At 41.1% G+C, this 27,267-nt stretch overlaps 1 protein-coding gene and 1 pseudogene across 2 annotated transcripts; one reads left to right on the top strand and one right to left on the bottom strand.

Annotated features, from left to right (window-relative positions):
• Positions 1-359: 359 nt before the first annotated feature.
• CD28 (CD28 molecule) lies at positions 360-26,325 on the bottom strand (the record flags this gene model as incomplete). The annotated part of the gene is made up of 4 exons (XM_081096209.1): positions 360-1,485; positions 6,880-7,004; positions 7,260-7,616; positions 26,169-26,325. The coding sequence occupies 4 exons, from the start codon at positions 26,323-26,325 to the stop codon at positions 1,357-1,359; spliced, it is 768 nt and encodes a 255-aa protein (XP_080952335.1). The 3' UTR covers positions 360-1,356.
• Positions 18,421-21,757, top strand: LOC308522491 (SWI/SNF complex subunit SMARCC1-like; annotated as a pseudogene). The gene is made up of 2 exons: positions 18,421-18,866; positions 19,093-21,757. The product of its transcript is annotated as an SWI/SNF complex subunit SMARCC1-like (transcript).
• Positions 26,326-27,267: the final 942 nt, after the last annotated feature.

The raw sequence follows: 27,267 nt of genomic DNA, 5'->3' as shown, positions 1-27,267 counted from the left end.
TGAAGATCCTGTAAAGAGGCTTTCATGAGGGCTCCTTCTGCCTGCCCTCATCTGGAAAATTGCCACCGGCCAGTCCCTCAGCACAGGACAAGAATCAAGTCATTTCTTTCTATTCTCCTTCCTTCAGAAGAAGTTTCCTGGGGCTCATCCCCCACACCCCAGTGAAAGCTAACATCCCTTTTTCACAGTATCATCACGTCCCTATGGATGTGCATTCAGCATTCCACTTCAGATCTCCATGCAGACAATAAAGAGACCAGCTATGCAAACCTGGAATATATGGAACAGAGAAGCCCCTATAGAAGTTGACTGGAATGTTCATAGTATTTAAATAATTTTGACATCAAGTGGCCTTATTTCCAAATATTTTCTTCCTTGGTGTAGAAAGACTACTTTATTTTTTTTTAATCATATTGTGAAAATTACATTGAATTTCCATCACAGGGAATAAGGAAAGCAAGTTAGTTTAACTTGCATTGCTTTGAAGGTATTCCATTGGTCAAAATGACTAAATATGACCAGAAATCATCAAAGATAATGTCTACATATTTCTAAACTAAAAGGAAAACAACATTAAATAAGAACTCAGTGGTTCATTTCATGAGTGAAAGACAGTGTTTTTGTGTTTTAAAAATGTTTAAATCTCTATCCTCCCCTCCCACTCTAACCTATCCCCACCCTAAACCCCCATTTAACCAAAAAGAATGATTTTCCAACCTTTCTTCTCCATCTAAAAAGTTTTAGGCTCAGACAGTGTAGCTCAGTGATTGATCCTCGACCTATAAACCAGAGGTCACAGTTCGATTCCCAGTCAGGGCATGCTCAGGTTGTGGGCTTAATCCCCAGTTAGAGGGTATGCAGGAGGCAGCCAATCAATGATTCTCTCTTATCACTGATGTTTTTATCTCTCTCTCCCTCTCCCTTCCTCTCTCTAAAATCAATAAAAACACATTGAAAAATAAAGTAAAAAGTCCTTCAATTTCACACTTTACTTGACCACCACGTGCAGAGGGGTAAGAAAGGAGTAAAACTGTAAGCAGACGTTAAGGCTAACAGAATTCACTCACTTTTTATGTTCTACCCTAGCCTCTCAATCAAGTCAATAAATATATAGCAAGTTTGAATTTTGGTTGTGACACTACAAGACTTAGTCTGCCATGGTAATATTTTTACACTTCATTTCAGCTTCTCAAAGTGATGTCATTTGGTCAAGTCGGTCAAGAAAAATTGTCATTTGTGGCCCAACAGGGGCCGGAGGTGGCCGGCTGAAGACGAGGCGGTCCTTTCCTATCCAGAGCAGTGGTGTTGAGCAGGTGAAGAGGTGTCAGCCGGCTGGCTTCTGGATAGGGGTCCATGTCAGGAGCGGTAGGCCGCAAAGTCCCTTGATGGAGCATAGGGATGGTAGTGCCTGCGGGTGGGCCCCAGCCTCCGCGGGGTCATGTTCAAGTAGTCGCTCTGAAGGACCCTGTTCCTCTTACTCTTCATCTGCAGAAAAGAGAAATGTCATTGTGAAGGGCCAGAGACACGGAGGGAGATGTCAGTTCTAAGACTTGGGAGGCAACTATTCAGACCATAGACTGTCACATGAAGCTGAACACCAGAATTCATTAAGCACCTTGGACTTGAATCATGACGAATCAAGCCTAACTACTTTGGACTCTTCTAAATTAACTTGAAAAATCTGAATCGGAGAAGGTATCTTAGAGAAATGCACCCCTGTTATTCTCAAAGAAGTCATTTAACCTGAATTTCAAAAGCATATCTCATTTACATATCTGCTGTTGATACATAAATACTCTTGAAGGTCCTTCCTCTTTTGCAAAGGTTAAGCATCCCTACTGCATTCTTCTTACTTTAATCATTTGCTTAACAAGCTGTTTTTCCATAATTAACCAGAGAGGGCCTTCAGCCTTCAGAGATTGGAGTAATCATAAATTTATAACAGTGGATTCCAAATGGGAAGATATTTCTAGGCAACTAGTTGTATTTCTATCCCTTTATATGTATTTACATTTCCTGGTCCTCAGGCTCAGCTCCCTCTGGAAGAATTTCTACGAGGGGTGAGAAAAGTAAGATGATACTTAACCTGGAGCAAGAGATATTCTTCCATAAATCTTAGCAAAGTTTGGATTAAGGAGCATCTTCTCTGGATCAATAGGATGGTAAAATTTACGTATTTGAAAAAAAAAGACCCTCAAAATTCTAAAATTAGAAAGTCATCCAGATTTCTGGATTCAGAATTCTCTATTATGGAGAAAAAAAAAAAAGCCTATTTCCTGGCACGTAGGCCTGATGCATAAGTAGAAATGTTGGACATGAATGATATGAACTCCTACTTAAATAAGTAAGCAAATGACTTCAGCTCTGGCCTTATTTCCTTGCACTTCTACCTGAGCATTTCACACCTGCCTTGTCAAAGGGGCATGAGTAAGTATTAAAGAAAGGTTGGAAAAACACTGACCTCCACATTACTATATATGAGTAACATGTTTTCAGACCTCATTTTCTTGAACTCTCAGCAGCATTCTTTATTATTGATTATTCTCTCCCTTTTGAACCACTCTTCCACTTTGCCTTCCATGAGGTGGTACCATGGTCAGAGAGGCAGGTTTTCATCCTGCCTCTCTGACCATGCTTTCTGGCCTCCTCTGCAAGCTCATCCTTTTCTAACTAGCCATTCAGTGTTAGAGTTTCTCACAGCTTTGTTCTAGGCCTTCTCCTCTACTCACTCCATTCTCACTCTCCCTAGGCAATCTCATCAACATTCACAGCTTCAATTATCACCTAGTCACCCAAATTTATATCTCTAGACTAGAGTTCAAAGTCATTTTGAATTCAGCACATCTAAAACAAGAGCCCTAGCCAGTTTGACTCAGTGGATAGAGCATTGGCCTGCAGACTGAAGGGTCCCAGGTTTGATTCCAGTCAAGGGCATGTACCTCAGTTGCACGTTCCCCAGCCCTGATCAGGGTGCTTGCAGGAGGCAACCAATCAATGTGTTTCTCTCACATAGATTGTTCTCTCTGTCTCTCCATCTCCCTTTCACTCTCTCTAAAAGTCAATTGAAAAATAGCCTCGGTTGAGGATTAAACAAACAACAACAACAAAAGACCCTCAAGATCTTCCCCTAAACTCAGGTCCTCTCCGAGGATTTCTCATCTTAGTGAGTGACACTACATATACAGAGTTGCCCAAGCCAAACTCCTAAGCCTCATTCTTGCCTTGCTACCTCCAGCTCCTTATCCCCTGTCCTAGAGGACATTTGACAATGTCTGATGACATTTCGGTTGTCACACCTGGGAGGAATGCTACTGGCATCTAGTAGGTAAAGGCCAAAGATGCTGCTAAATATTCTACATTGCACAGGGCAGCCCCCAATGACAAAGAATCTTTCAGCCAAAAATGTTAATAGCTCCAAGACTGAGATGTTCTAATCTAGAATCTGGTCATGAAAAGAAACTGGAATGAAAAGGGAGCAATAGATATAAAACATATCATCAAATTAGCATGAATATTGTGAGACTGCTTGACTCCTCCTTCTTGTTCATACCCAAGCTGACTGAGGACTTGAGCCTGGGTGACTTAGAAGGATGGTGTTCCATCCATAGACAGTAGGCAAGGCAGTAAGAAAAGTATATTTGAAAAAGGTTATAAATTCTGCTTTAGTCATTTGGGACTTGAGATGATGGATGGGTTATCTAGCTGGAACTAAGAAGAGGATAGTATTAAACACACATAATTGGAGGATTCGTTCAGAGAGAGGTAGTCATGGAAACCAAGTGCAGGAGGGAAGCTGCTCTTCAAACGTCTTGATTCTATATCCTTTCTATAAAAGAAAGGCAGGAGTTTTCTTGGGCACAGGGTTACAGCAGGACAGGAATAAGGACATGAAAATGTCTGCTCCCAAATCAATGTGGAAGTGTAGAAGGCTCTGATGATGCCCTGGGAAGCATTTTAGTACTTATTCCAACCTTGAAGACTCCCCTTACCAGATTCCCAAATGACAGTCTTTGTCTCCAGACACCCCAAAAACTATAGCTGGTAGAGAAGGCCCAACAATGAAGATGTCTTGGTTTTGGGTTCTCCAGGTTCACACAAAGACTATGAAAGATCTGCTGCAATACTTCCCATGCTTACTCTCACACTGTTATCAGATGGTAGGTTTAGTCATTATCACCCTAATTTTAAACAACAGTAGGATGGAAATGACACATGCATGACTGAAAACACTATACAGAACCCACAGTGTCCATGTGCATCTAGCATTTGCATATATGTTTGCAGAGTACTCACCTGATGTATCTGTGTGACTAGGTCACCTCTCTGACCCTTCACCATCAAATGTCTGCTAAAGACATATGATTTCAGGACCCATCTACCTTGCCCTTCCCTTCCCTGCAGCCCTTACCCACTTGTTTCTTAGGAGCAGCAGCATGACACAAGGTAATTCAGTAAATAGAGGATTGAGTGAGAGTAACAGGTGCTGGTCTGTGGCAGTCTGGCCAAGGGGAACTCTTTATTTATTCAAATGTCAGCAATAGGTCAAGAACTGAGATAGAATCTGCAGCTGCTCCCAAAAACCCACTCAGCCTAGAACTGCCTACAGTAGCACGTCAAGCCCTCAGGAAGTTCCGGAAAACAGCAATTTATACCAAGGTACAGTGCAGACCAGCCAAAAATAGGATCCCAAAAAAGTACCCAGGAAATGGCTAAACTCTAAGGATCCCTAATGGCCTGGCTGCATAGCTCAGCAAGGTGCTAGTTGCTTAAACAGTAACAGTTGCAAGAAAATATGAGCCCAGCGTGAAAATGCTGTATTATTCTATGAAATATAGATATATGTTATGGGGTAACCAAATTGACTATAAGAGGCCACAGATGATAAGATATACAAAACACTTTAATTTCCCAGTTTATAGGGATCCTGTAAGACAGAATAAGACAAAAATAAATTTTTTAAGACAAAGCAAGATGAATCCCACTGGGAATTAGTGGTACTGCCAAAGAAAAACCCATAGTGTCTATGTTGTTTCCAAGTTGAAAGTAAACTGTAAAAACTCCTTAAAAATGAGAAGTTAATTTTGTTCCTTCGGTTAATAATCAGTACCCTTCTGGCCACAGAAAGTTAAAGCAGTTCCCAAAACTACTTCCTGCAAAGCTAGTAAATTACATTGACGTAGGTCAGCATATTATAGGGGAGCACCTGTCCTGGAAAGGTACCCAAAAAGCCACTATACCTTGCTTTTAAATTAAGACATTGAGATTCCCGATGGGATCAGAAAAAAAAAAAGCACACCAAGAATTAAGAGTCTAAATTCTTAAATCATTAGCAAACACCACAGTGGTTCAAAGCTGGAAGGGACCTTAGATGAAGACACAAGGATCCAGAAAGATAAGGGACTCGGCTAACATCTGAGGAAGAACTTAGGCAATATTCCACTGCATAAAAGGCCCCCATCAGGCTCAAGCAACTTGAAGAAGGCAAGGCTGACAGGCACATTCTCAAGATGATATCTAGGAACAAGCAGCCACTTTGTTCCCTCCCCTGAAGAAGGTAGAGATTGGGCAACAGGCAGCATGACCAATGTTCAGAATACCCCGAGAATCTTCTAAAATGGGAGAAATATGTGAAGAATAATCGAGAGGTAAACTTTGGAAACAGACCAACAAGAGATTGACAGCAGCCCAAGTTGTATCTATCATTGGTATGATTTGTGAATCCATGGCTGCCCAACTTGGCCCAACACCAAGACTGTATGTAGTAAGTACAATGGCTACACATGGCATGGCTCCCAGAAATCTCTGACCCATCTATGGTTTAGTTAAATGAATGGAGCATGCCTTGAAGATGGGTGTTATACTTCAGACATATTTATTTAAGTCCTCAATTTGGCTTCCATGGAGGTTATGAGGTTAAGCATCACTAAGTATTAAATGTACTTAATCCTAGATAGATGGCAAATATAAAGAGAAATAGTCCTTTATCCTTGAGGAGCATGCATTTCTTGTTGAAGGAGCGAACGACTCATACATGCATATGACTTTTAGAAAACATTTCAAAGACAAAATGAAATCATTACATGATTATTCTATATAAGAATAATGTGTATATAAGAGCAGGAAGTCCCCCGAGTAAGGGACAGATCCTTGATAAGGAGATTCCCTTCTTAACAGTAGATATGATCATCATGATATCCTCAGACCTCAGCAAAAAATTCAATTCTGAAGTAGGTAAAAAAAAAAAATACACCAAGTTTAGGCATGAAATTTGCAAAAACTGGTAAACTCCAAGTCAGTGATGAGAGCTCAGAAAAGTCTAATTCTCATTATAGTTTCATAATGACAGTACCATAGTTGGTCTCACAAAATTCAACTGTTTCTGAGGAGATAAAAATATGACTCAGAAAAACAGACCTAGTTTCTTTGCTAGGTTTGAATGCATAATTTCAATGGCCAAATTTCTCATGATTTTTTCACCCTGAGCCAAAGTTCTTCATTAACTTCAATTGTCTAGATTCCCAAGTTGCTTAGATTTTTATACATATGTACACATTAAACCTATTTTACATGTCATAATAAAACTGCAAATGGGGAGAAAAAAAAGTAACTGCCCTTGGTACCCCACCCTTATTTAACATTTAGCTTTTTATTCTGTTTGGCCACCTAACCAGTGCCTTCTGGAAAATAGAATGCCCATCAGATTTGTATCCCAGAATAAGTTGGACAGGCTAAAAGAGAACCTACTTCAATCTCGCAAGGGAAAAGGAACTAATAAATATCATGTTAAACAGAAAATAAACTACATAGGCAACATTCTTGAATATGATCAGATCGTATGTGGCAGAAAAGTTTACATAAAAGCAGTGCTGCTTCTCTTACCCAGTAAGTAAAAAGAGCCGCTGTTACTAGCAAGCTATACAAAGCCACGACTCCAACAACCACCACCAGTGCCCAAAATGGCTTAGAAGACTCAGGAGTTCGGTGAGCTGGACAATGATGATTCTCTGAAAAATAGAATAGAGTGCATTAAATGACATGGGAGTGGCACTTGAGTACATTTCCTTCCTTCTGAACATTATGGAAGAATGTGAGAGGGACCAAAATATGCAAAATATCACAAGCTTAGAATGTGTAGGCTTCCTCTTTGGTCTATTCTCTTTGGGATTTATCCAATCCCACTACTCATCAAGACCTAGTTTTCAAGGCTACAGTTGAAAACCATTGCTTTAAAGTGGTACATTCGTAGAGTTGCATGTTACCTTTCACATGGATAATGGTTCCATTGCTCTTCTCATTGTCTATGTAAGGAGGAGGATACATGACTTCTATTTTGCAGAAGTAAATATCCGTTTGGTTAACAAACAAGTTCCAGAGGTAGAATGTCACTGTTTCGTTGCCCAATTTCCCATCACAGTGGAATCCTGTTTTTGAGCGAAACTGAAGCTGATGGGAGTAGTTGCCATTCACAACACAGACTTCCACAGCACTATCTGCTCCCTTATAAAGGGATGCCCGGAACTCCTTTGAAAAGAGATTGAAGGTATACTTGCAGCTAAGGTTGACAGCATTGTTGTACACCACAAGCATGGGTGATTGCTTCACCAAAATCTTGTTTTCTGGAGGAGGAAAAATCATTTGTTTAGAACAGGGTATACAGACTTTTTTCTGAAATCAAAGTAAAGCAATTAACAAAATAAACAGATCTCCTACATGTATCTTGGGAAGGTGTCATGCCCTGAACTAGACAAGACATATTAAGCAAACTACTAGAGTAGATAGATGCTACAGAGTATAGTAACATTGTTTGTCTTCCCTTCCTCTCCCTTCAATTCCTCCTTCTCTCTGTGGGTGCCAGGAGCAGGAAATCAAACTGGGTAACCATCTAGGGTTTCTCTCCAGCCTTACTCAGTTTCCCCGACCAAGTCCTCCTTTTTAAAAAGTTCTGCAAAGGAATCCTAGTCTCATCTTTTTTCTTATATCAGCTCTCAGAGTCAGATCAGGAAGAATCTGAATGCCCATTACAACAGAATCCAAATAATTAGTAACAGAAACACAGTTCCTGGAGGGCTCAGTAAACAGAAATGCGAATACCTAACCCAAACTTCCTGTAAAGAGGGAGATACTGGCATTTCTTGTTGGGGTTGATTCTTCCAATCAGAACCTGCCCAATGATTTCATCTAAGTACACAAAAGAGGCCAAGCAAAACAAAGCCACACAAAAAACAAGTTGGATTTTCCTATCGAGACAGCTTGAACTTTTTTTATTCTTTACATGTGTACTTTTTAGTGCTCTTAGGGAGTATTTGTGGAATGAATAATAAATGAAGCTAAACTTATTGTTGAGGCACACATTTTGGATAAGGATTTAATGAGATGGCTGTTAGGCTTAGTTGCGGATGATACAGCCAGATCACCATCTTTCACTTATTGGTTATTTAATGAGATCCTATTATTTTCACAGTAGTCTACAAAGAAATGTAACATGTGGTCCTTGCTTTCAAGGGGCTTGAAAACTAGGGATCTCAAGGAAATACAAATCAAAAGCTGAATGAATTGAAGCATATAAAACGAGGTGTTCAAAATGTAGAACCTGCTGTATTTTGAAAGTCTAAAATAAACATAAATGAAAAGATTGAAGACTGATGGTTCATTGAGCACATTCATTTACCCTAAAAGATATTATTATCTGTAATTTAAAAACTAGCAAACACATAAGCTGGAATTAAATAATTTTGTGGCACTATCATGAGTGAGTACTTAGAATTCAAGTGGTCTCATTGTCATTATATTAATGGCCATTATCTTAGCATAGCTTGTTGAAATATAGTTAATTTACAAAAAAAAAATCTTTGAAAGCAATTAATTCCTGCAACTTTTCAGTTCAATTTTACAGACATAATACTTTCAACTAAGCAAGATTTTCAGGGAGTTGTAGATTAACTGATCTTGGTAATACATAAAGTGGAAAATAACATCTAGTATTTTCAAAATGGTGTTTTAAAAGATACAGTTGACCCTGGAACAATATGGGTTTGAACTATGCAGGTCCACTTATATGCTGTTTATATGCTGAGTTTTTAGATAAATACTGTAAATGTATTTTCCCTTCTTTATGGAATCTATAGGGTTCTCCATATACAATATCATGTCATCTGAAAATAATAACAGTTTTACTTCTTCCTTTCCAATTTGGATACCTTTTATTCTTTTTGTCTGATTGCTGGCCTCATAACATAAACTTGGGAGTTTTCCCTCCTCTTGAATTGTTTGGAATAGTTTGAGAAGGATAGGTGTTAGTTCTTCAAATGTTTGGTAAAATTCATCTGTGAAACCATCCAGTCCAGGACTTATGTGTGTTGGGAGATTTTTGATGACTACTTCAATTTCATTAGTTGTAATCTTTCTATTCAGATTTTCTGATTCCTTCTGATTCAGTTTTAGATTGGTTTTTTTGTGTGTGGTTGTGTGTGTGTTTGTGTGTGTGTGTGTGTGTGTGTGTGTGTGTGTGTTTGAGGAATTTACTCATTTCATCCAGATTGTCCAATTTGTTGACATGTACTAGTAGCTGTTTGTAATCTTTTCTTAGCGTTCTTTGTATTACTTTGATGTCAGTTGTTACTTCTCTATCATTTCTTATTTTATTTATTTGGGTCCTCTGTCTTTTTTTCTTGATGAGTCATGTTAGACTTTTATCAATCTTTTTTATCTTTTCAAAGAACCAGCTCTTGATTCCATTGATTCTTTCTTTCTTTCTTTCTTTCTTTCTTTCTTTCTTTCTTTCTTTCCTCTATTTCATTTATTTCTGCTCTGATCTCTATTATTCCCTTTCTTCTACTCACTTTGGGCTTTGTTTATTGCTCTTTTTTAAAATTCCTTTAAATTAAAGTTAAATTGTTTATTTGAGATTTTTCTTGTTTCTTGAGGTAGGCCTGCAATGCTATGAATTTCCCTCTTAGGACTGCTTTTGATGTGTCCCAATGATTTTGGAATTCTTGTATTCTCATTTGTTTCAAGGTATCTTTTGGTATCTTCCTTGATATCATTATTCATCCATTCATTGTTTAGTGACATGTTATTTAGCCTCCATTTTTTGTTGCTCTGATTGTGTATTTTCAGCTAGCTGTCTTCCATATTACTGATTCTATCTCCAGCTTCATCCAACCTACTGTTTATTCTGTCTAGTGTGTTCTTCATTTCAGATCTTACATTCTTCATTTCTGGCTGGTTCTCTTTTTATGGTTTATCTGTCCTTTTTATGCTTTCTATCTCTTTTTGAAGTTATCAGCAAGTCTCTTGAGCATCCTCATAACCATTTTTTTGAACTCTATAGCTGATAAATTGCTTGTTCATTTCATTTAGCTCTTTTTCTGAAGATTCCTACTATTCTTTTAGTTGGGGCGCATTTCTTTGTCTCCCCATTTTGATTTTCCCTCTTGTGAGTCTACCTAGGTCAGACCTACTAGGTTAAAATAGAAACATTGTCAACCCATCTATTGTATTTGCTTATGGTGTCAAAAAAATTGCCTTGACTGACATTTCTATAACTGAATTGACAAGTTGTTTTGATGATGAATTTAGTGCTTTGCTTTTCAAAGTCTTTCCTTCAGCTAAACCAGCTAAAGGTGTGGAGGCAGGAAGCAGTAACCTCAAACCTCTTTCCCTCACAACTCCTCCTTGACAACAGACAACATGAGAGTAGATTGGAGGTAAGAAGGTACTTATCTGCTGCTTATGAGCAAGGCATTGAGAGCTAAAAGATTTCTCACAGATAATCTGTGAATCTTGTGCTATAATTGACTTCTGGAAAATTGAAAGTTGCTTGTGCTTCCATGAGAATGGAGTGGAAGAGAAAGCTTGATTACAATAAAATCTTCCCCTTTATGCCTAGTGTAAGTAGGTCAATTACTATATTAATAACCAAATCAGCCCTCTGCACAGGTCGAGTGGATAACCATCTGTAAGGTGTTGCTCCAAGTACCAGAGAAAGAACCTTGACCCTGAAAGGATCTGCATGTTGATTTGTTAGTAATTATAGCCCTAGGCAGTTTTGCTCAATGGATAGAGCATCGGCCTTCAGACTGAAGAATCCTGGGATCAGTTCCAGGCAAGGGCACATACCTCAATTACAGGTTCAATTCCTGGCCCTGGTCAGGATGTGTGCAGGAGACAACCAATTGATGTGTCTCTCTCACATCAATGTCTCTCTCTCTCTCTCTCTCTCTCTCTCTCTCTCTCTCTCTCCCCCCCCCCCTCCCTTCCACTCTCTCTAAAAGTCAATGGGAAAGATATCCTGGGGATTACAAAACAACTAGTAATTAAATGGTGCTACAAAGCATTTTCTCCTATTTTTATCTCATATGAACTCCATATTAACATGTGAAGTAAATAGGCAAGGTATTCATCTTTATGACCGTTTTATATGTGGAAAAACTGAACTCAGTGAAGTCAATGACTTGCCCAATGTTATAGGACAAGTAAGTGACCCTTAAGACTTGGCTCATACCTCATGACTCCTAATCTACTGTTATTTTCTCTCTGCCAGGTTGCATCAAAACTTCAACACAATTTCAGTGATTGATTTTAGATCCTCTAAAAGTTGGGCTTGATATAATTGGAAGGTACAGCATATCTAAATTGAGAGCTAGGAAGAAGAATATCATTGACCGGGGGAGTAAATGGAGTGGGAAAAGACAGGACCAAGATAAATTCCATTTTCTCCACCATTTTGCTAGAGCCCCATCCTACAAAAAGTACTAAGCTGTAGGAAAGCTGGAGATGATCTATGTCAGTGGTCGGCAAACTCATTAGTCAAAAGAGCCAAATATCAACAATACAATGATTGAAATTTCTTTTGAGAGCCAAATTTTTTAAACTTAAACTATATAGGTAGGTACATTGTTATTAACTTAATTAGGGCACTCCTAAGGCTTAGGAAGAGCCACACTCAAGGGGCCAAAGAGCCGCATGTGGCTCACGAGCTGCAGTTTGCCGACCATGGATCTATGCCAATCCCTTGTTTTCTGGGAAAGGTAGCAGAAAACAAATTAAGTAAATAACTCTCTAAGCAAGGTCACACAAATGGTGGAAGAGCTAAGGTTTTGTTTATTTGTTTGTTTGTTTATACATGATTCTAGGGGCAATGTTTTGAAACATGAATGAATAGAAAACCAGCTTTGTGAATTCAGCAAAATTGACTTAATTTCTTGGTCATCTTTAGAAAAAGTATGTCTCCAAACAGTCTGTGCCTCTAATGCACATACAGAAAACATTTTGCTTACCATTCATTTGCAAAGACTTTCTGAAGGGCATAGATGGATCCCAGATAAGGTCTACAGCTAATTTGGTCACATGAAGTGCCTCATAAATTATTTCAGATCCACAAGCAATAATTATACCATGGCAGCTCTTTCATTTCAGCTTGCCCAAGTGTGCAAAAGGCTCTGAACATGAACATCTGTCAATAATAAAGTCCCTTTTCAGTCTAAACCTCATTTGGGGAAATCCTTAACTTCAGTCTGTGAATTGCATTTATTTGTCATGTTTAAGTTCCATATTTCATATTTCCTTTTCTTTATTATAGCACCGTAGAGAAATAAAATACCACATGGAAACTGATGAACCAGAGAGTAGAGTAAGCAGCACTCAGTACCTAAATCTGTATTGGGAAATTAAAGACACAGTAGAATATACACAGTAGATATTTAGTTAGCAATCTGACTTCCCTTCAGAACCTCTTAAGAACTTTTTTGGGTTCCATTTCAGCACATCCCAATCAGTTTCTTTTGCAGTTTAAAAATTAGGTTGGAAAATCCTAATCACTTCTATTCCATTTTTAAGTTCTGATTGTACAGAATTCAACGTGTTAGGCAGGAAACAAAGAAAATGAAAGCTTTCTGTTTTCAACCATTTTGCCCTATGATATTTGTGATTATTTTGTGAAGGTAACACTGGTTTCCCTAGCACAGAAGGACACCTCCCTCCCCACCACAGAGCTGGTGAAGTTACCATAACTTCCCTCAGAGTGTATTTCCTGCACAGGCCCAGGATACCCTTCAACATGTGACCATCTGACCACTTTCTCCTTCTCAGTCCTATCTAAGCCATTAATTCTTAAGAGAGAAAAAAAATTATCAAAACGATCAATAGGTACTTTCTGAAAATAAATTTTGATGTGTCAGAAAATTGTTCTTTGGCATTCGAACTCCTACCGTGACAAAGTCCTGCATTCATTCAGCAAATAAATAATGGGAACTAATGTACTAGGTTCTTGGGAGACAGGAAGATGTAAGAAATGCAGCCTTTTCCTGCTAGGAGAAATTCTAAGGCAGGTGCACAATTAGCTACACTCCAAAGCCATGTATGGTGCATGAGCCAGATGACATGATTCTGGAGGCTTTGAGTAGGCTGGGCTTTAGCTGGATATGAAGTCTGGGGCAAATCTACACAGGCTAAAATGAAGGAAAGAACTTTTAGTGTAAGGGTTTACTGGAGACTAGCAGAACATCCCATTTACTTAACAAGGAAGGAAGTGAGGATGGATGAGCCTTTAATGTCAAGAAAAGGCATGTGGATTTTACTAGAAAGGCAATAGGAGACATTAAAAACATCTGAGTTTAGAACGAAGTGGTAAATGCTACTTTGGGACGTTAGCACATTAGTGCAGGATGTAATGATTTGGAGCAAGGCTAGAGTGGAGGCAGAGACCCATGGGGGGCTGCTGCAATAGTGTTGATGTGAGCTCACGGGGTCTGAACTGGGGGTGGCAGCTGGGATAGAAAGGATGGACAAGTCATTGGTGCTTGGTTATGCTTGGTGATGGTGGACAGGAATCAAAAATGATTTTATAGCTTTCTACATAAATGTCCTGATAGTTATTCAGCTAACAGATAAAAAGAAATCCCACAGGTATCAAAGGACTTCCTATATTAATATATTATTTTCTAAATGTATATTTTAATCCAGTAACCATATTTGGGAAATATATTTTTCTCTTGAGTCACATCATTCTGAGCCTTCATTTAAAATAACTCTAAAAAAGATGAGAGTACATATATCCTATCTGTCTCATTCTCCTTAAATCTTCTATTTCCAGACAACCTGCTCAGGACCACCTTGGCACATACAGAATCTTCTAGAAGTTTGAAAACAATGGATGTGTTGAAAATCAACATTACATAACAAAATGGGGGAGAGAGAGCAAAGACAATATGTCCCTTAAGCTCTTGCAGTCATTTCAGAGCATATTAGTATCTCAGATCCTGGTTTGCAATCTCTCCAGGAGATTTCAGAAATGGCTGGCTTTCAATTCTTCGTATTTCTCTATCAGATCATAAGAGCATCTACAAAGTGGGAGGGTGGTTGAGTTACCTTGATAGAGCTGATAAAAGCCAGAGTTTTTATTCCACTAAAGCAGCATTTTTAAGCCAGAAATATACCTGTGATGTCTTCAAGTCCAACCCCTTCAGATATCAGATGAGAAAAAAAAGGCCTAGAAAAGCTGTGCCTCAGGGTGACAGGCTTACAACTCCCAGTCACAGCCTCCCACCTTGAAAGATCAGTAGCTTTGACTTTTGAGCTTGAAAAAAAAAAACAAAAGAAGGTGAAAAGAAGAAAAGACATGGCCGTTCCAAAGCCAAGGGCAAGCAGCCACATCTTTGTTTCAAAAAAACACACATAGAGATGCTGAGAGTAACTTTCCTGACTAGAAAGGAGAGCCCTGCCCCTGATGGTGGGCAGGGTTGGGCTGAACCTTGTGTGTTATCTCATCCATGAGCCAAGGCCACGCCCAGCTACAATGAGCATTTTTGAAGGCTCAAGCAAATTCAAGTATCTCACTAGTCCCCCATGCTCCAAATCATCCCCCTCTTCATCTTCTGGAGAAAACTGCTTCCATCCTCCTTTTTTCTTCTACCTCCTCCTTTCTTCCCTAACAGCTCCCTTTCCCCTCTAACTTGCAACAGTACACACACACACACACACACACACACACACACTCACACTCAAGACCAACATTTAGTTCCTTCCACATGTCAAACATAACAGTCACTTCATTTGCAGATATTTATTAAATACCCGCTATGTACAAAATACAGTGGTAAACATTATAGCTGACAAACCTTCCTAATTGTTTTCACTTTAGTAATTTCCTGCCCTTTTTCTTAACCCTTTAAAAGTCTTATCTCCCTTCCCCACCACTCTGCCTAAACTCAAAAGTCCCAACTCCCCTCCTTTGAGCCAAACCAGTGGCCTTCCCAAGTTATTATTTACTTCTCCTTTCCTTAACCAATTAATGCTATTAACTACTGTGGGGTTTTTTTTTAACTCTTTCCTCCTTTGACTTTAATACTTCACTAGCCTTATTCCCCTGGCCTCTTCAAACACATTCTTGGTCTCCTTCACTAGCCCACCATTCTCTTCAGCCAACTCCTAACCAGACTATTTTTCTTCTTACCCAGTTCCCATATCTTCAGCTTTGTACTGGACATTTTTCTGACACCTCAAGCTTTTACTTCAAACTGAATTTGTCTAAAGTTAAACACTATTTTTCTCCAAAACTCAGTTTCACAACCCCTTGGTTTTAGGTGGAGATACCACCATTCCTGGGTTAAGCCAAAAACCCTGGCATTACTCTTGACCCTCCCTCTCTTTTGCCTTCATCCCAAACTAGGCTCTAAGTCCTGAAACTTCTACTTTCAGAACATCTCTCATAAAAAATCACTTCTTTCTAGTCCCACCTTCGGCACCCAAATTCTAACCTACTACCCTCTTCTTGGTAAAATGACAGTGTTATGATATAATCTCCTGGACGTTTGTCTCTACAACCATACCTATTCTAGACCATCCTACTTCCAAAACCTTTCAGCTTCTTCACAATGCCTTGAAAACTGTAAACTTCTATTATCAATATTCAATCCTTTGTTTGACCTGATTCTACCCTACCTTTCCAAGTCTTCCAACATTCAGACTGTCCATTGGTTCCAAAACATAAAACAATATTCCTTGTTTAATGTCTTTATTTGTATTGTGTCTCCTTCCTGAAGCAACAGAGCATTGGTGAGACATGAACCCTGGAGAAAGAGTGTCTGGATTTATTCATTAGCTGTGTGACCATAGGCAAGTTGCTGTACTACTCTGTGCCTCAGTTTCCCCATCTATAAGATGGAGATAATTACAGAAACTGCCTTATAGGATTTAGGAGAAAGTAAACGATTTTATACAGAAAAAGTCAGGTAGAACAGTACCTGGCACATTATGAGTGCAAAATAAATGTTAACAGCATCCATTTACATCCTATCTTTCTCTAAAATCCAGCTCAATTCCCAACCCTTCATAATGGCTTACTATTCTATGTTAATCTTACTGAAGTGTTTCTATTCCTGGTCAGAGCACACGCCTGGGTCACAGGCTCAATCCCCAGTAGGAGGCTTATAGGAGGCAGCTGATCAATGATTCTCTCTCATTATTGATGTTTCTATCTCTCTCTCCCTCTCCCTTCCTCTCTCTGATATCAATTTTTTAAAAGAAAGAAAGAAAGAGAGAGAGAGAGAGAGAGAGAGAGAGAGAGAGAGAGAGAGAAAGAAGAAGAAGAAGAAGAAGAAGAAGAAGAAGAAGAAGAAGAAGAAGAAGAAGAAGGAGGAGGAGGAGGAGGAGGAGGAGGAGGAGGAGGAGGAGGAGGAGGAGGAGGGAAGGGAGGGAGGGAGGGAGGGAGGGAGGGAGGGAGGGAGGAAGGAAGGAAGGAAGGAAGGAAGGAAGGAAGGAAGGAAGGAAGGAAAGAAGGAAAGGAAAGGAAAAAGATTGGATAAGTAAGACGGGTCCACCCTAAAAGCAATCAAAAATTCCAGGAAACATTGCAATGTCATCTTTCTATAAGCATCTTCTAGGAACCATCAGCACAATTTCCTTTCCTATACATTGAGAGCTGTCTGCGTTCCCTCCCATCTCTAAATATCTGTGGTTAAACTCTAGCAATTCAATGGATTCTTCCGCTTATAACCATTTCCCACAAAATAAATAATGTAAACAGAGTATCATGATGGTAGTCCTTAATGGGGGGAAAATTTTAGAAAGATTTCACAGTTCTCATTTTTGCTTCCTTGAAGCTGAAAGTGGGTGTGTTTTTTTTTTATCTGTCACAGAACCTAGAATAGCCCATAGAAGATGTTAATAAATACCTGAATGAGCACATGAATAAAGGCCTGTGTTACCAAAGCATCAGAAGAAGCAAGCACTTTAGAAAACAGGAATCCAGTACTTTCAAGACCTGCCATTTACAAACACCCTATTTAGTCCCCCAAGGAGCCTCATAGTTGAAAGAAACAGTCTCCTCAAGTGTGCCTACTCTCAACCACACTTCATGCAATAGAGTCTGTGGCTCAGAAATGGAACCCTCCTGGACCCACCTTCCTAAAGCTGATCTTAAACTATGGATCCTGAATATTAGTAGTTCTCAATGTCAAGGAAAATCCTCAGGTCACGTGGAAGTTGCAAACACAGCCACAGTGACATTCTGACACTTCACCACGTGCCAAGTATCCCTCAGCAATGAAAAGCACAGCCTATTATCTTCTCGACAAGAAAAAAAAAAGAAGTCAAAGTCAAACACCCACCTAAGTTCATAGCAAGGAAATCTATGTCATTGTTAAAATGTAAGACATTTCAATAATTCAGATTCTTATGTGAATGAGTGGGTGATGAATAGAAGTTACTGCAGTGATCAATACATTACACTGCGGATGGTGAGCCAACAAAGTGACCCCAACACTGTAGAAAGGGGCTCAGCATTAGATCAGAGGTCAAGTGAGCAGTGAATGAGTAACTCTGATGACACCATCAGGAACCATTAACCTGGTTTCCCTGGCAGCCAGAGTCCCCAAGATAAGGAAGATGATGACGAATGAAAAGGATGAGAGTCATGATGATGCAGAGATAAAGTTGCAGCTCGAAGTTATGTAAGAAATTCTCCACCATGGTACAGGCTCTCTTCCAGCAATGAAAACATAAACACAGCTAAGATACATGGTAACACACACAGACTAAATTAAAATGCCTGTGAAATTAGGATTGAAATACTAAGGCCAAAGAAGTCTCGAGTCTCTTTTTCACATCCTGTAAAGGAGTGACTGAGTAGCAGTTGATCCCATTCAGCACATCTTCTATAGTCATCAAAATGAGAGTAACAGGCAAGAAGTTAGATACCTACTTCCCACTTCTCAGTTGGGCCTGGGCTACCTTCCCTCCAGCTTCAGAAACCAATGCTCATGCAATGATTCTCAGACTGAAAGCTCTGGATACATTTTTTTATGACAATGCCATGTCATTGGCCAAAGGAGTCAAAGAAATCAGCATAAAAGTGACATACACTGGCAGGTGCGAACAGGAATGCCGCCTGGGCCAGGGCAAGCCAAGTGGTGGGGACGACAGATGGCACTAATGGCCACAGCAGCAGGTGCAGCAGGCCAGGGGACAGCGGTGGGCCTGGACATTTATCAATGGAAGCATGGGGACCCAGCTAGCAAGTTTGGGGAGATCCCAGAGACAGTATGAATTGGATGTGCTGGGTGCAGGTCTGGCTGGGCAAGCACTACAAGAAAGTATGTTCATGCGGATGCACCTACTAATAAAATGCTGGCTAGGCTGCGGTGCAGCTTCTTCACTTCAAGGAAGATGCCTTTAGGAAGTGTGTCACCAACCCGGCCTTTACCAAACTCCTGGCAAAATGTTGTATGGATTTCAAAGCTGGAGGCACCTTGTGTCACATTCTTGTGACTGCTTACACATATAAAAATGAACAGGGATAGTGGAGGCTTGATCAACAGAATCCATCCCAAATTGATCATAACCTTGAGATGTTTATGAACACTGAAAAGACATTGGTGCAGCCCTAGCCGGTTTGGCTCAATGGATAAAGCATTGGCCTGCAGACTAAAGGAGCCCAGGTTCGATTCCGGCCTAGGGCACATGCCAGGGTTGCAGGCTCAATCCCCTTCAGGAGGCAGCCAATCAATGATTCTCTCTCATAATTGATGTTTCTATCTCTCTCTCTCTCCCTTCCTCTCTGAAATCAATAAAAAAAAATATACATATAAAAAAAAGACATTGGTGCTAAGCAATTGTCTGACCAGACCCAACATCTGCATAATTCTAGAAATTGATCTGAAGTTGGCTAACAAATTGAAAGATATCATCAAATGACATCAGGGGACATTTACTGATGAGAAGTCAAAGCTTCCCACCACATTTATCCATATCCTTCCTCACAAGAAGATGAAGAGTGGTTGAGACCCATGATGAGAAAAGACAAGCAGGTGTTAGTACATTAGGAGTTTTATCTGGACAGCTACAATACTTGGGTCCATAGTAATTATGTTAATATAGAAAATGAAGATCTACCAATTCCAGAAGATCCATGGAAGGTTCATGCAAAATGGATTTGAGACACTAATGTTTTCAATGAATGGATGAAAGAGAAGGACTATGAGGTGGGCAGAATACAAAGCCCATGAGTTTTTGACAGCAAATTTCAATGAAGAGTGAAGCGCCAGTCAGAAGTCCAGAGAGAAGGGATAGAAAGGCCTTAGCTAATGCTCTGAAGAGGCAACATTCACCTTCCTCTCCACCTCCCACACCCACGGACTCACGGAAGAAAAGTGGAAAGAAAGGCCAAGCTAATCTTGATGGGAAATGCAGATATCAAAAAAAGGACGATAACCAAGAAAATCTTACCAAGGATATGGAAGACCCAATACTTGTACCCAACATAGAGGAAGTGGTACTTCCAAAAAAAAATGAAGTTCAAAGAAAGTTAGTGAAAATACACCTGTGAATGAGGCACTTAGCTGATCTAGATAAGAATGAAAAAAACAGTCACAACGGGAGGAAAGGAAGATGAAGATCCCTTAAAGGTGATCAGAGTCATGCAATTAACTTTGGTAAAGGTAATGAGACACAGAAGACCAATCACATTACTATTCCTAGCTATGGTCATGGTTTGGTTATAACTGCATTCACCTTGAACAACATGCTCTTCCTGAGTTTTTCATTGGAAAAAACAAATCCAAGACTCCAGAGATATATTTGGCATATCAAAATTTTATGATTGACACATATTGCCTAAACCCCCAAGAATATTTGACCATGTTGGAGGAACTTGACTGGAGATGTGTGTGCTGTGATGAGGCTTCATGTCTTTCTAGAGCAGTGAGGGGTTTGTTAATCACCCAGTGGATCCAGAAAGTCAACCCATGGCAATGGGACGTCCTTCCTACTCCTCATTTCAGTGTATTGACTGATACACCCTCTGGGCTTGTGCCTCTACATCTTCAATCACCTCCGGTCCTGAGAAGAATAAGGAAAAACCAGTTGATTTGCAGAACTGTGGTCTCCATACTGACATTTACTCACACCGGAAGAGCGTGGACTTGAACAGGAGACCGGCTACTCCTGAAGGCCCTGGAGATGTATAAGGACGGTTCGAACAGTGTCAGAACATGTTGGAAGTCATACTCAGGGTGAATGCATCCTCCACTTTTTGAGGCTTTCCACTGAGGACCCATCTCTTGAGGATTCAGATGCTTCCCTTGAGCCCCTGGCCTGCCAGCCTGTCCCCTTTCATCAGTCAGGAAACCCAGTTATGAGCACTGCTGCCTTTTTGGTATCTGGGGTGGACCCTCCCTGTGGCATCTGCTGCAACAAAAACATCTTCACAGGAGTTTTCGTGGATCAGGGACAAGGTACCCCAGGAATTGGCTGAAGTTCCTATCAAGAAAGTACAAGCAGTAGCTGGATCCCACCTACGGCCCGGAGAGCAGCTGCATCTCAGGCACGGGCCTGAGGAGCCAGCAGAACTTGAAGGAGCTCAAGAGGGGAAAGTGGGAACAGATCCTGATGGTCAGCAGCCTGAAAAGGCAGAAACAAAGGGGGACATGAAAAGGATGACGGTGAGAAAGCACCAGAGCTAGACAACGAAAAATACCAAGAAGGAAGAGGCTAGGGAAGTTGGCGAGGAAACCAAATCCCAGGAAAAGGAGGCCGAGAACAAGGAACTCAGTGCCACTTGTCAAGAAAGGAAAAGTGACATTGGGAGCAACAGAGCAGCGCGTAACATTTCTGAAGGAAACGTAGCCACAGCCACCGCAGCTGCGCTCGCCTCGGCTGCCACCAAAGCCAAGCACCTGGCTGCCCTGGAAGAGAAAGGTCAAGGTCGCTCTCCTGGTTGAGACACGCGTGACGAAACTGGCGATCACACTTGGGCCTGGTGAGGGGCCGGAAACGATTGTGGACAGGAGGCCTAGAACAGCGGCAGCACCGGCTTACCGAACGCCAGGACGTCCACGTGGAGCAGTTGAAAGCAGCATGGGCAGAACCCTTCACGTGCACACTAGCACTCCAGGGGGCCTGGCCCAGCCCCGCGGGGAGCAGCAGGGCACCCCGGCATGATGCCGCGCCAGCAGTGCCCCCCCACCCTCTGATGCAGCAGCGATGCTGCCGCCCCACCCACCCCAGCCACGTCACACCAGGCCCAGGTTCCATGATGCCTGGGCAGCCCGTGCCAAGCCGCATGATTCCCGTCATTGCAGCCAACATGCACCCCCGCCCTCGGGGAGTGGCCCTATTCATCCCCAGCTGGGGTGGGGATGGCAAAGACTTAAGTCCCTCAGCTTCCTGGGTTCTCTTTGAGGATTTTCTTCTCACAGCCCCAAGCAGGAGTCGCGTCTCCCATCTCTCCCCATTCCTCATGCCACCGTTCTCCATGCTCTGACACCCCTGCGTTAGGTCCTCAGCCAACACTCAGGGGAAGCCGGGTGACAGGGGGCCCTGGTCATCCTAAAAGTAACCCTTTTCCCTGCCCTGGTGTGGGCATTCTGTCTTTACTGTTCTTGCTCTCCTGCAGTGTTTTGCTTTGTCTTATGCCTCTGTAAATAATGTTTTATAATCATTATCTCTTTTTTTTTTTTTGTCATTGCTTTAATGGAGAGCATCCAAAATGAATAGGAACCAAAACATGGTGATGGGCAGGGAGGGTAGCCAGCAGGGACAAACCTTAAGGCATTGTAAGTGACCTTATGTCTGCTTATCTGAGTCAAGAATGGTGCTGATGGTGAAATTTCGTGAGGCTTTTGCCACACGGAGATGCGCCAAAATTCAAAAGGATGGGGGAGAGGGACTCCATTGATTTTTCTCCCTCGTGAGGACTGTGAGGGCCTCTGCCCAGCCTGGCAGGTCGCACCACTTTAATGCCTGGGAGGGGGAAGCACAGGCGTAGCACAGATGGCTCCCTCCCAGGCCCACAGGTTCTGCTTTCTCTGCAGATGGTTTGTTGGATGAGGGTGGGTGTTTCTGTTTTTCTGAAGGCAAGCTTTGTGGTGAGCTTTGAGGGCTGGCATGTGGGGAGGCATTCCTTGGTTCCTGGGACTAGCCAGGAACGATTTAGGGGCCACAGGCCATGGCCACCCAACGAATCTACTCCAGTATTCACTGCCTGTATGCATTCTTTTTCTCCCTCTTAAAGGAAAAAAATAGTGAGTAGGTAGTGCTGAACATTTTAGCTCATAGAACTTGGTTAGGATGGCTGGGGTGCTCCCCACGCTACCTCTTGCAGTAGCCAGGTGAGTGGAACTTAGTGTGCACTGCATGCAGGAAATACTGGGAGGAGGACAGTCACACATGATAAAAGCTGAAAAATAGTCATATGGAACTTATACTCTCATGATCATAGAGTAAAGACCTGAAGAAGGAGGACAGTCTACGTCTAAAGAAAGAGAGACAGTGAGATCTCCTACCTACCCTTAGTACAGGTTTGAATGTGAGGGCTTCAAAGTTAGGATCACAGATTCATTTCTATTTCTAGTCTGTCTGTGAAAATGACTCATTCTATTTCCTGACATTGATATATTGATATTAATTTTACAGTCCTTGCCGTAAAGGCCCTTTCTGGGTGGTTGCCTTTGAAAAACATAAAAAGTAGTACCTTATTGTAGGGAATGGTGGTAGAGTAAAAGACAGTTCTTAAGCAAGGTCTATACTTTGGAAATGTCCATCAAATTTACTTGAAATGACAAAAACACCTAATCAATTTCTGAACAGTCGGGAAAACTGGCTACAGTGTATTCAATGTCATGTAGATTCAGCAATTTGCTGGTTACATCGCATTTTTGATGTTCCTTTTTTTACCTTACTTTCCCACGTCCAGCCGCAGAGCAGCCTTTTTTTTGTGAGAGGTGGGTTACTCCCTTTCGTGTACAGCTATCTCAGAGGGGTCATTTGCTGAACTAAAAAATGAAGTTTTTAATTACCTTGCTTGTCTGATCATTGCGATGATTAAATACCATCGTTCTGCCTTCCTGGCTCGCTCAGAAAAAGACATGCTGCTGGAAATGCAGCAGCACTGGAGGAACCAATCCTGTTCAAATTGGCCATTTTGACGGTTTATTTGCTAAGATTTAATGACAATACATGCTCTCATGGAGAAAATAAGTGGTGTCGTCCTGATTTTGTCTTCAGAGTGAATAACTAGCTTGCTGAAAGATAGCCAATATTGGCTGCACATCTACAAACAATATGCACACTCCTTCCATCGTCAGTCCCAAGTCAGGCTCCTTTCCAGGGCCTGCTGTTCTGAGCTGGACTCCTATTCCAAAGCCCAGAGAAATCCTGTTATGGATCTCAATGGCACAATTACTCAAATCTGGTAGAAAACATGTAACTTGAGCAAAGGAATTGTCTAAGTTAAGGCTTCCTCACACTTTCTAGGTCATATTTCTTTAATTTGGCCATAAAGATCTTTCTAGAGCAGCGGTTCTCAACCTGTGGGTCGCGATCCCTTTGGCCGTCGAACGACCCTTTCACAGGGGTCGCCTAAGACCATCCTGCATATCAGATATTTACATTACGATTCATAACAGTAGCAACATGACAATTATGAAGTAGCAACGAAAATAATTTTATGGTTGGGTCACAACATGAGGAACTGTATTTAAAGGGCCAGAAGGTTGAGAACCACTGTTCAAGAGTGTCATTAAAATCATGAAGAATTAGGGTAGGTTTAACCTTCCTAGAATAAGTATTTTAAACTACACTGTGAGCCAATGCATTAGGATTATTTAAATTCATGGGGGGAGAGGGGGGCGGGGGACTGTTCTTCTGTATTTTAAACACACACATACCTTCAACACAGACATACCAGTAGCCTCTCACAATCCTAAGGGGGACGATTACACTCTGACCAGAGAATGATCTTGCTCTTTCCTCTTACAGGGTAAATACAGAGAAACAGAGAGCGCATGGAAGGGTTGGCACCACTGATTAGAACGGACTATACACTTGTGCATGCTGTCATTGCGTTTTCTCAAGCGTTTTTTCATTGGAAGAAGCATTTCAGAAGTGCCCTCTCTACCCCAAACCCTTTCCTACTTCACTGGCTGACCACTCAGCATCAAACCCGAAAAGTTATTAGGAGGGTGATTTGGTGTTTGAAAAGCAGATGTATTTTAAAGTCGAAAAAAACAAAAGTTTTTTGTGTGTGAACACTCTGACTGCTTTTTTAGCTACCCCCTTTTAGCAGATGTTCTAAAGGAAAAATATAAAGCTTTGAGTCGTGCAGAAAAATACCTTCAAAGGACAGTGAATGAACTGATGGCAGATGGCTGTCCACAAGGCACTTCAGCAAAGTGCTTTGTGTACAATCACCCATTTTAGTTTTCCGCCAGAGTGAGGCTTCTTCTTTTCTGCCAGTTCTTTGCTGTCTAATAGACTAAGGCATTTTAAATATTATTGTAAAATAAATTTTAAAGATCCTTAAAAATAGAGTTTAAAGACCTTTGTAAAAATAAATGTAAAAGTACTTTTTAAGTGAATTTAGTAGCTCTAAATGCTTGGTCTTAGACATTGGGGCAAAGCCTGTCTCATCACCAACTTGTGTTTCGTTATATGAACACCTTTTATAAATACACACAATTTGTAAGTGTCCTCGCTGGCACATCAAACAATGAAACAGATGGGCATATATGTAACTATCGTACTTATGCAGGTTGGGAAATTATACCCTTTGGAGCATGTGCACGTGATATTTAAGGACAACAAATAATGCGGTCTTCTCACACCAAAATAAATGAAATAGAAAATTGAAAGTACTGGTTTTTCAACGTATCTTCAAGGGAAAGAAATAACTCTATTTAAACATCCCATCAACCCTATCAGTCCAATTTTTGAGCCACACAAGACCCTTTTCCAATTTTAAGACCAAGCTGAACAAACACCTCACCCTAGCCCACCAAAGCAACAAGTTCCTTCTGTTTGGAATTGTGATTTTTCTAAAGATGATTGAACCTTGGGTGTGTCTGCAGCTATAAAATTATAACCCACATCATGTTAGGTGGGATAGCGTAATGGTCAAGAGCATACATAGACTCTAGCATCAAACCCTGGTTCCAACAACTAGTACCTACATACCCTTGGGCAGATTGGCATTCCTACCCCTCCATCCCTTCATCTGAAATGGGATTTGTAATAGTGTTAGGTGTATCATCCTCCTCGTCCTCATCATTGGGACCCTAAGGGATTTTAATCTAAGAGAATGGATTTCACCCCATCATAAAAACAAAACCAAAAAACCTAATTTATTAGCATCTGTATTGTGCCCGTTTATGTAATGACTCCAAATTCATTTTGGCACTCATGCAATTCTGGTAGACATGGTAATCACAAGTAACACTTACCGTGCCAGCCAAGCACTAACTACACTGAGCATTTTACATGGATCATTTCATTTTATCCTCACAATGACCTTGAGATGAGGTTATTATCATCGCCATTCCACGCATAAGGAAACTGAGGCTTAGAGAGTTTAAACACTAGCCTCAGCTTTCTTAGCTAGTGAGAACTGGGTCTGTGACATGAATGCAGGCAGTCTAATTCCAGAGCATTCAGAACAAAACTGCTATTAGTAGTTTTCTTAAATTAAAAAAATATATATATATATATATGACATTTTCAACTAATAGCTAAATAAATTTTATTTCATTCCAAAAAGATGTTCATTAAAATATCATAATACAGCCTGAGAACCAGTGGGCTTCTAAATAGCAGACTGCCATTTTATAGCAAAACTACACTTCAAATACCCAAAATTCACGGGTAAAACTCAGAGAAGGAAAGAAATCAAAATCATTTACCTGCTACTTGAATTGATGGGAAGAAGTTGAGAGCCAGGAGCAGCCTGAGGATCATTGTGCTAATGGTGGGTCCGAGCTGCAGCCCCTCCTCCTGGAGGAGCCCTAAGTGTGAGGTGGGTTGAGGACGCACTCGCCAAGGCCTGCGAGTCTCCGTCATCTGTGGCCACCCCCAACTTAACTTCGCTCGGGCACCTGATCAAACCACATGTCCTCAAACTTCAAGGCATTGTTTCACACAGGATATACCATTGTTTTGATGACTTTAGACTTTTCTTTTAAAGGCATCCTTTTCTTGTTACTGAAAAAGATTGCCAGTCACTCTATGATGGGCTCATGAGAATTATTCTCCATTGTCTGTGGCCACAGCTGGGGAAAATCGGTGCGTGGAATACAGCAGGAAGGTAAGGGTAGACAAACAAGGTATTCTAAAGGACGGATAAAGCCTCTCACAGAGGAGAGATGGGGATAGACGTATTGTTAGAGTTAAATGACAACAATAAGAATTACATTGAGGATTTGGAAAAATTCAGACCAGTGTTGAAAGGAGTCATAAATATTAGGACTTGAACTTGTGTGTTAGACATAGGTAGCCCTTTGAGAATTTAACACAAGCACCGTTTGTTTACACCAAGCTCACTTCTAGGAACTTTGAGAGGCACACCCTCCTTGCAAGCTCACAGCCCACTGAGAAGGGGAGGTTCCCCAAGCAAAGGGAGAGCCAAATAACATCACATGTCCTGAGGGGGACAGTAAAGTGGTCAAAAGCCCTTTGGTATCAAATGCTCTCTATGTCCCTCAAAGAATCACTCAATATTAAGTGAGAAGCAGGAAGGGAGGCTCCAGAGCAGGCTCCCCAAGGCCGGCCCCTGGCCTCCAGCCCTCTCCCTCCGGCCATGCCTTCTGCATTTGAATCTTTCTACTGGTGTGGCTGACTCTGCTTCCTCATCTGGCTCCTGACTCAGGATTCTTGTACTTGCCGGCTTTCTCAAAACCCTCGCAGTCATGCCCTAACCGGTTTAGCTCAGTGGATAGAGCGTTGGTCTGTGGACTGAAGGGTCCCAGGTTCGATTCCCGTCAAAGGCATGTACCTTGGTTGCGG

This window comes from Myotis nattereri (genome assembly GCF_964212035.1).
Source record: "Myotis nattereri genome assembly, chromosome: 7".
Lineage (NCBI taxonomy): Eukaryota > Metazoa > Chordata > Mammalia > Chiroptera > Vespertilionidae > Myotis > Myotis nattereri.
This window is presented reverse-complemented; position numbering and strand designations above follow the sequence as displayed.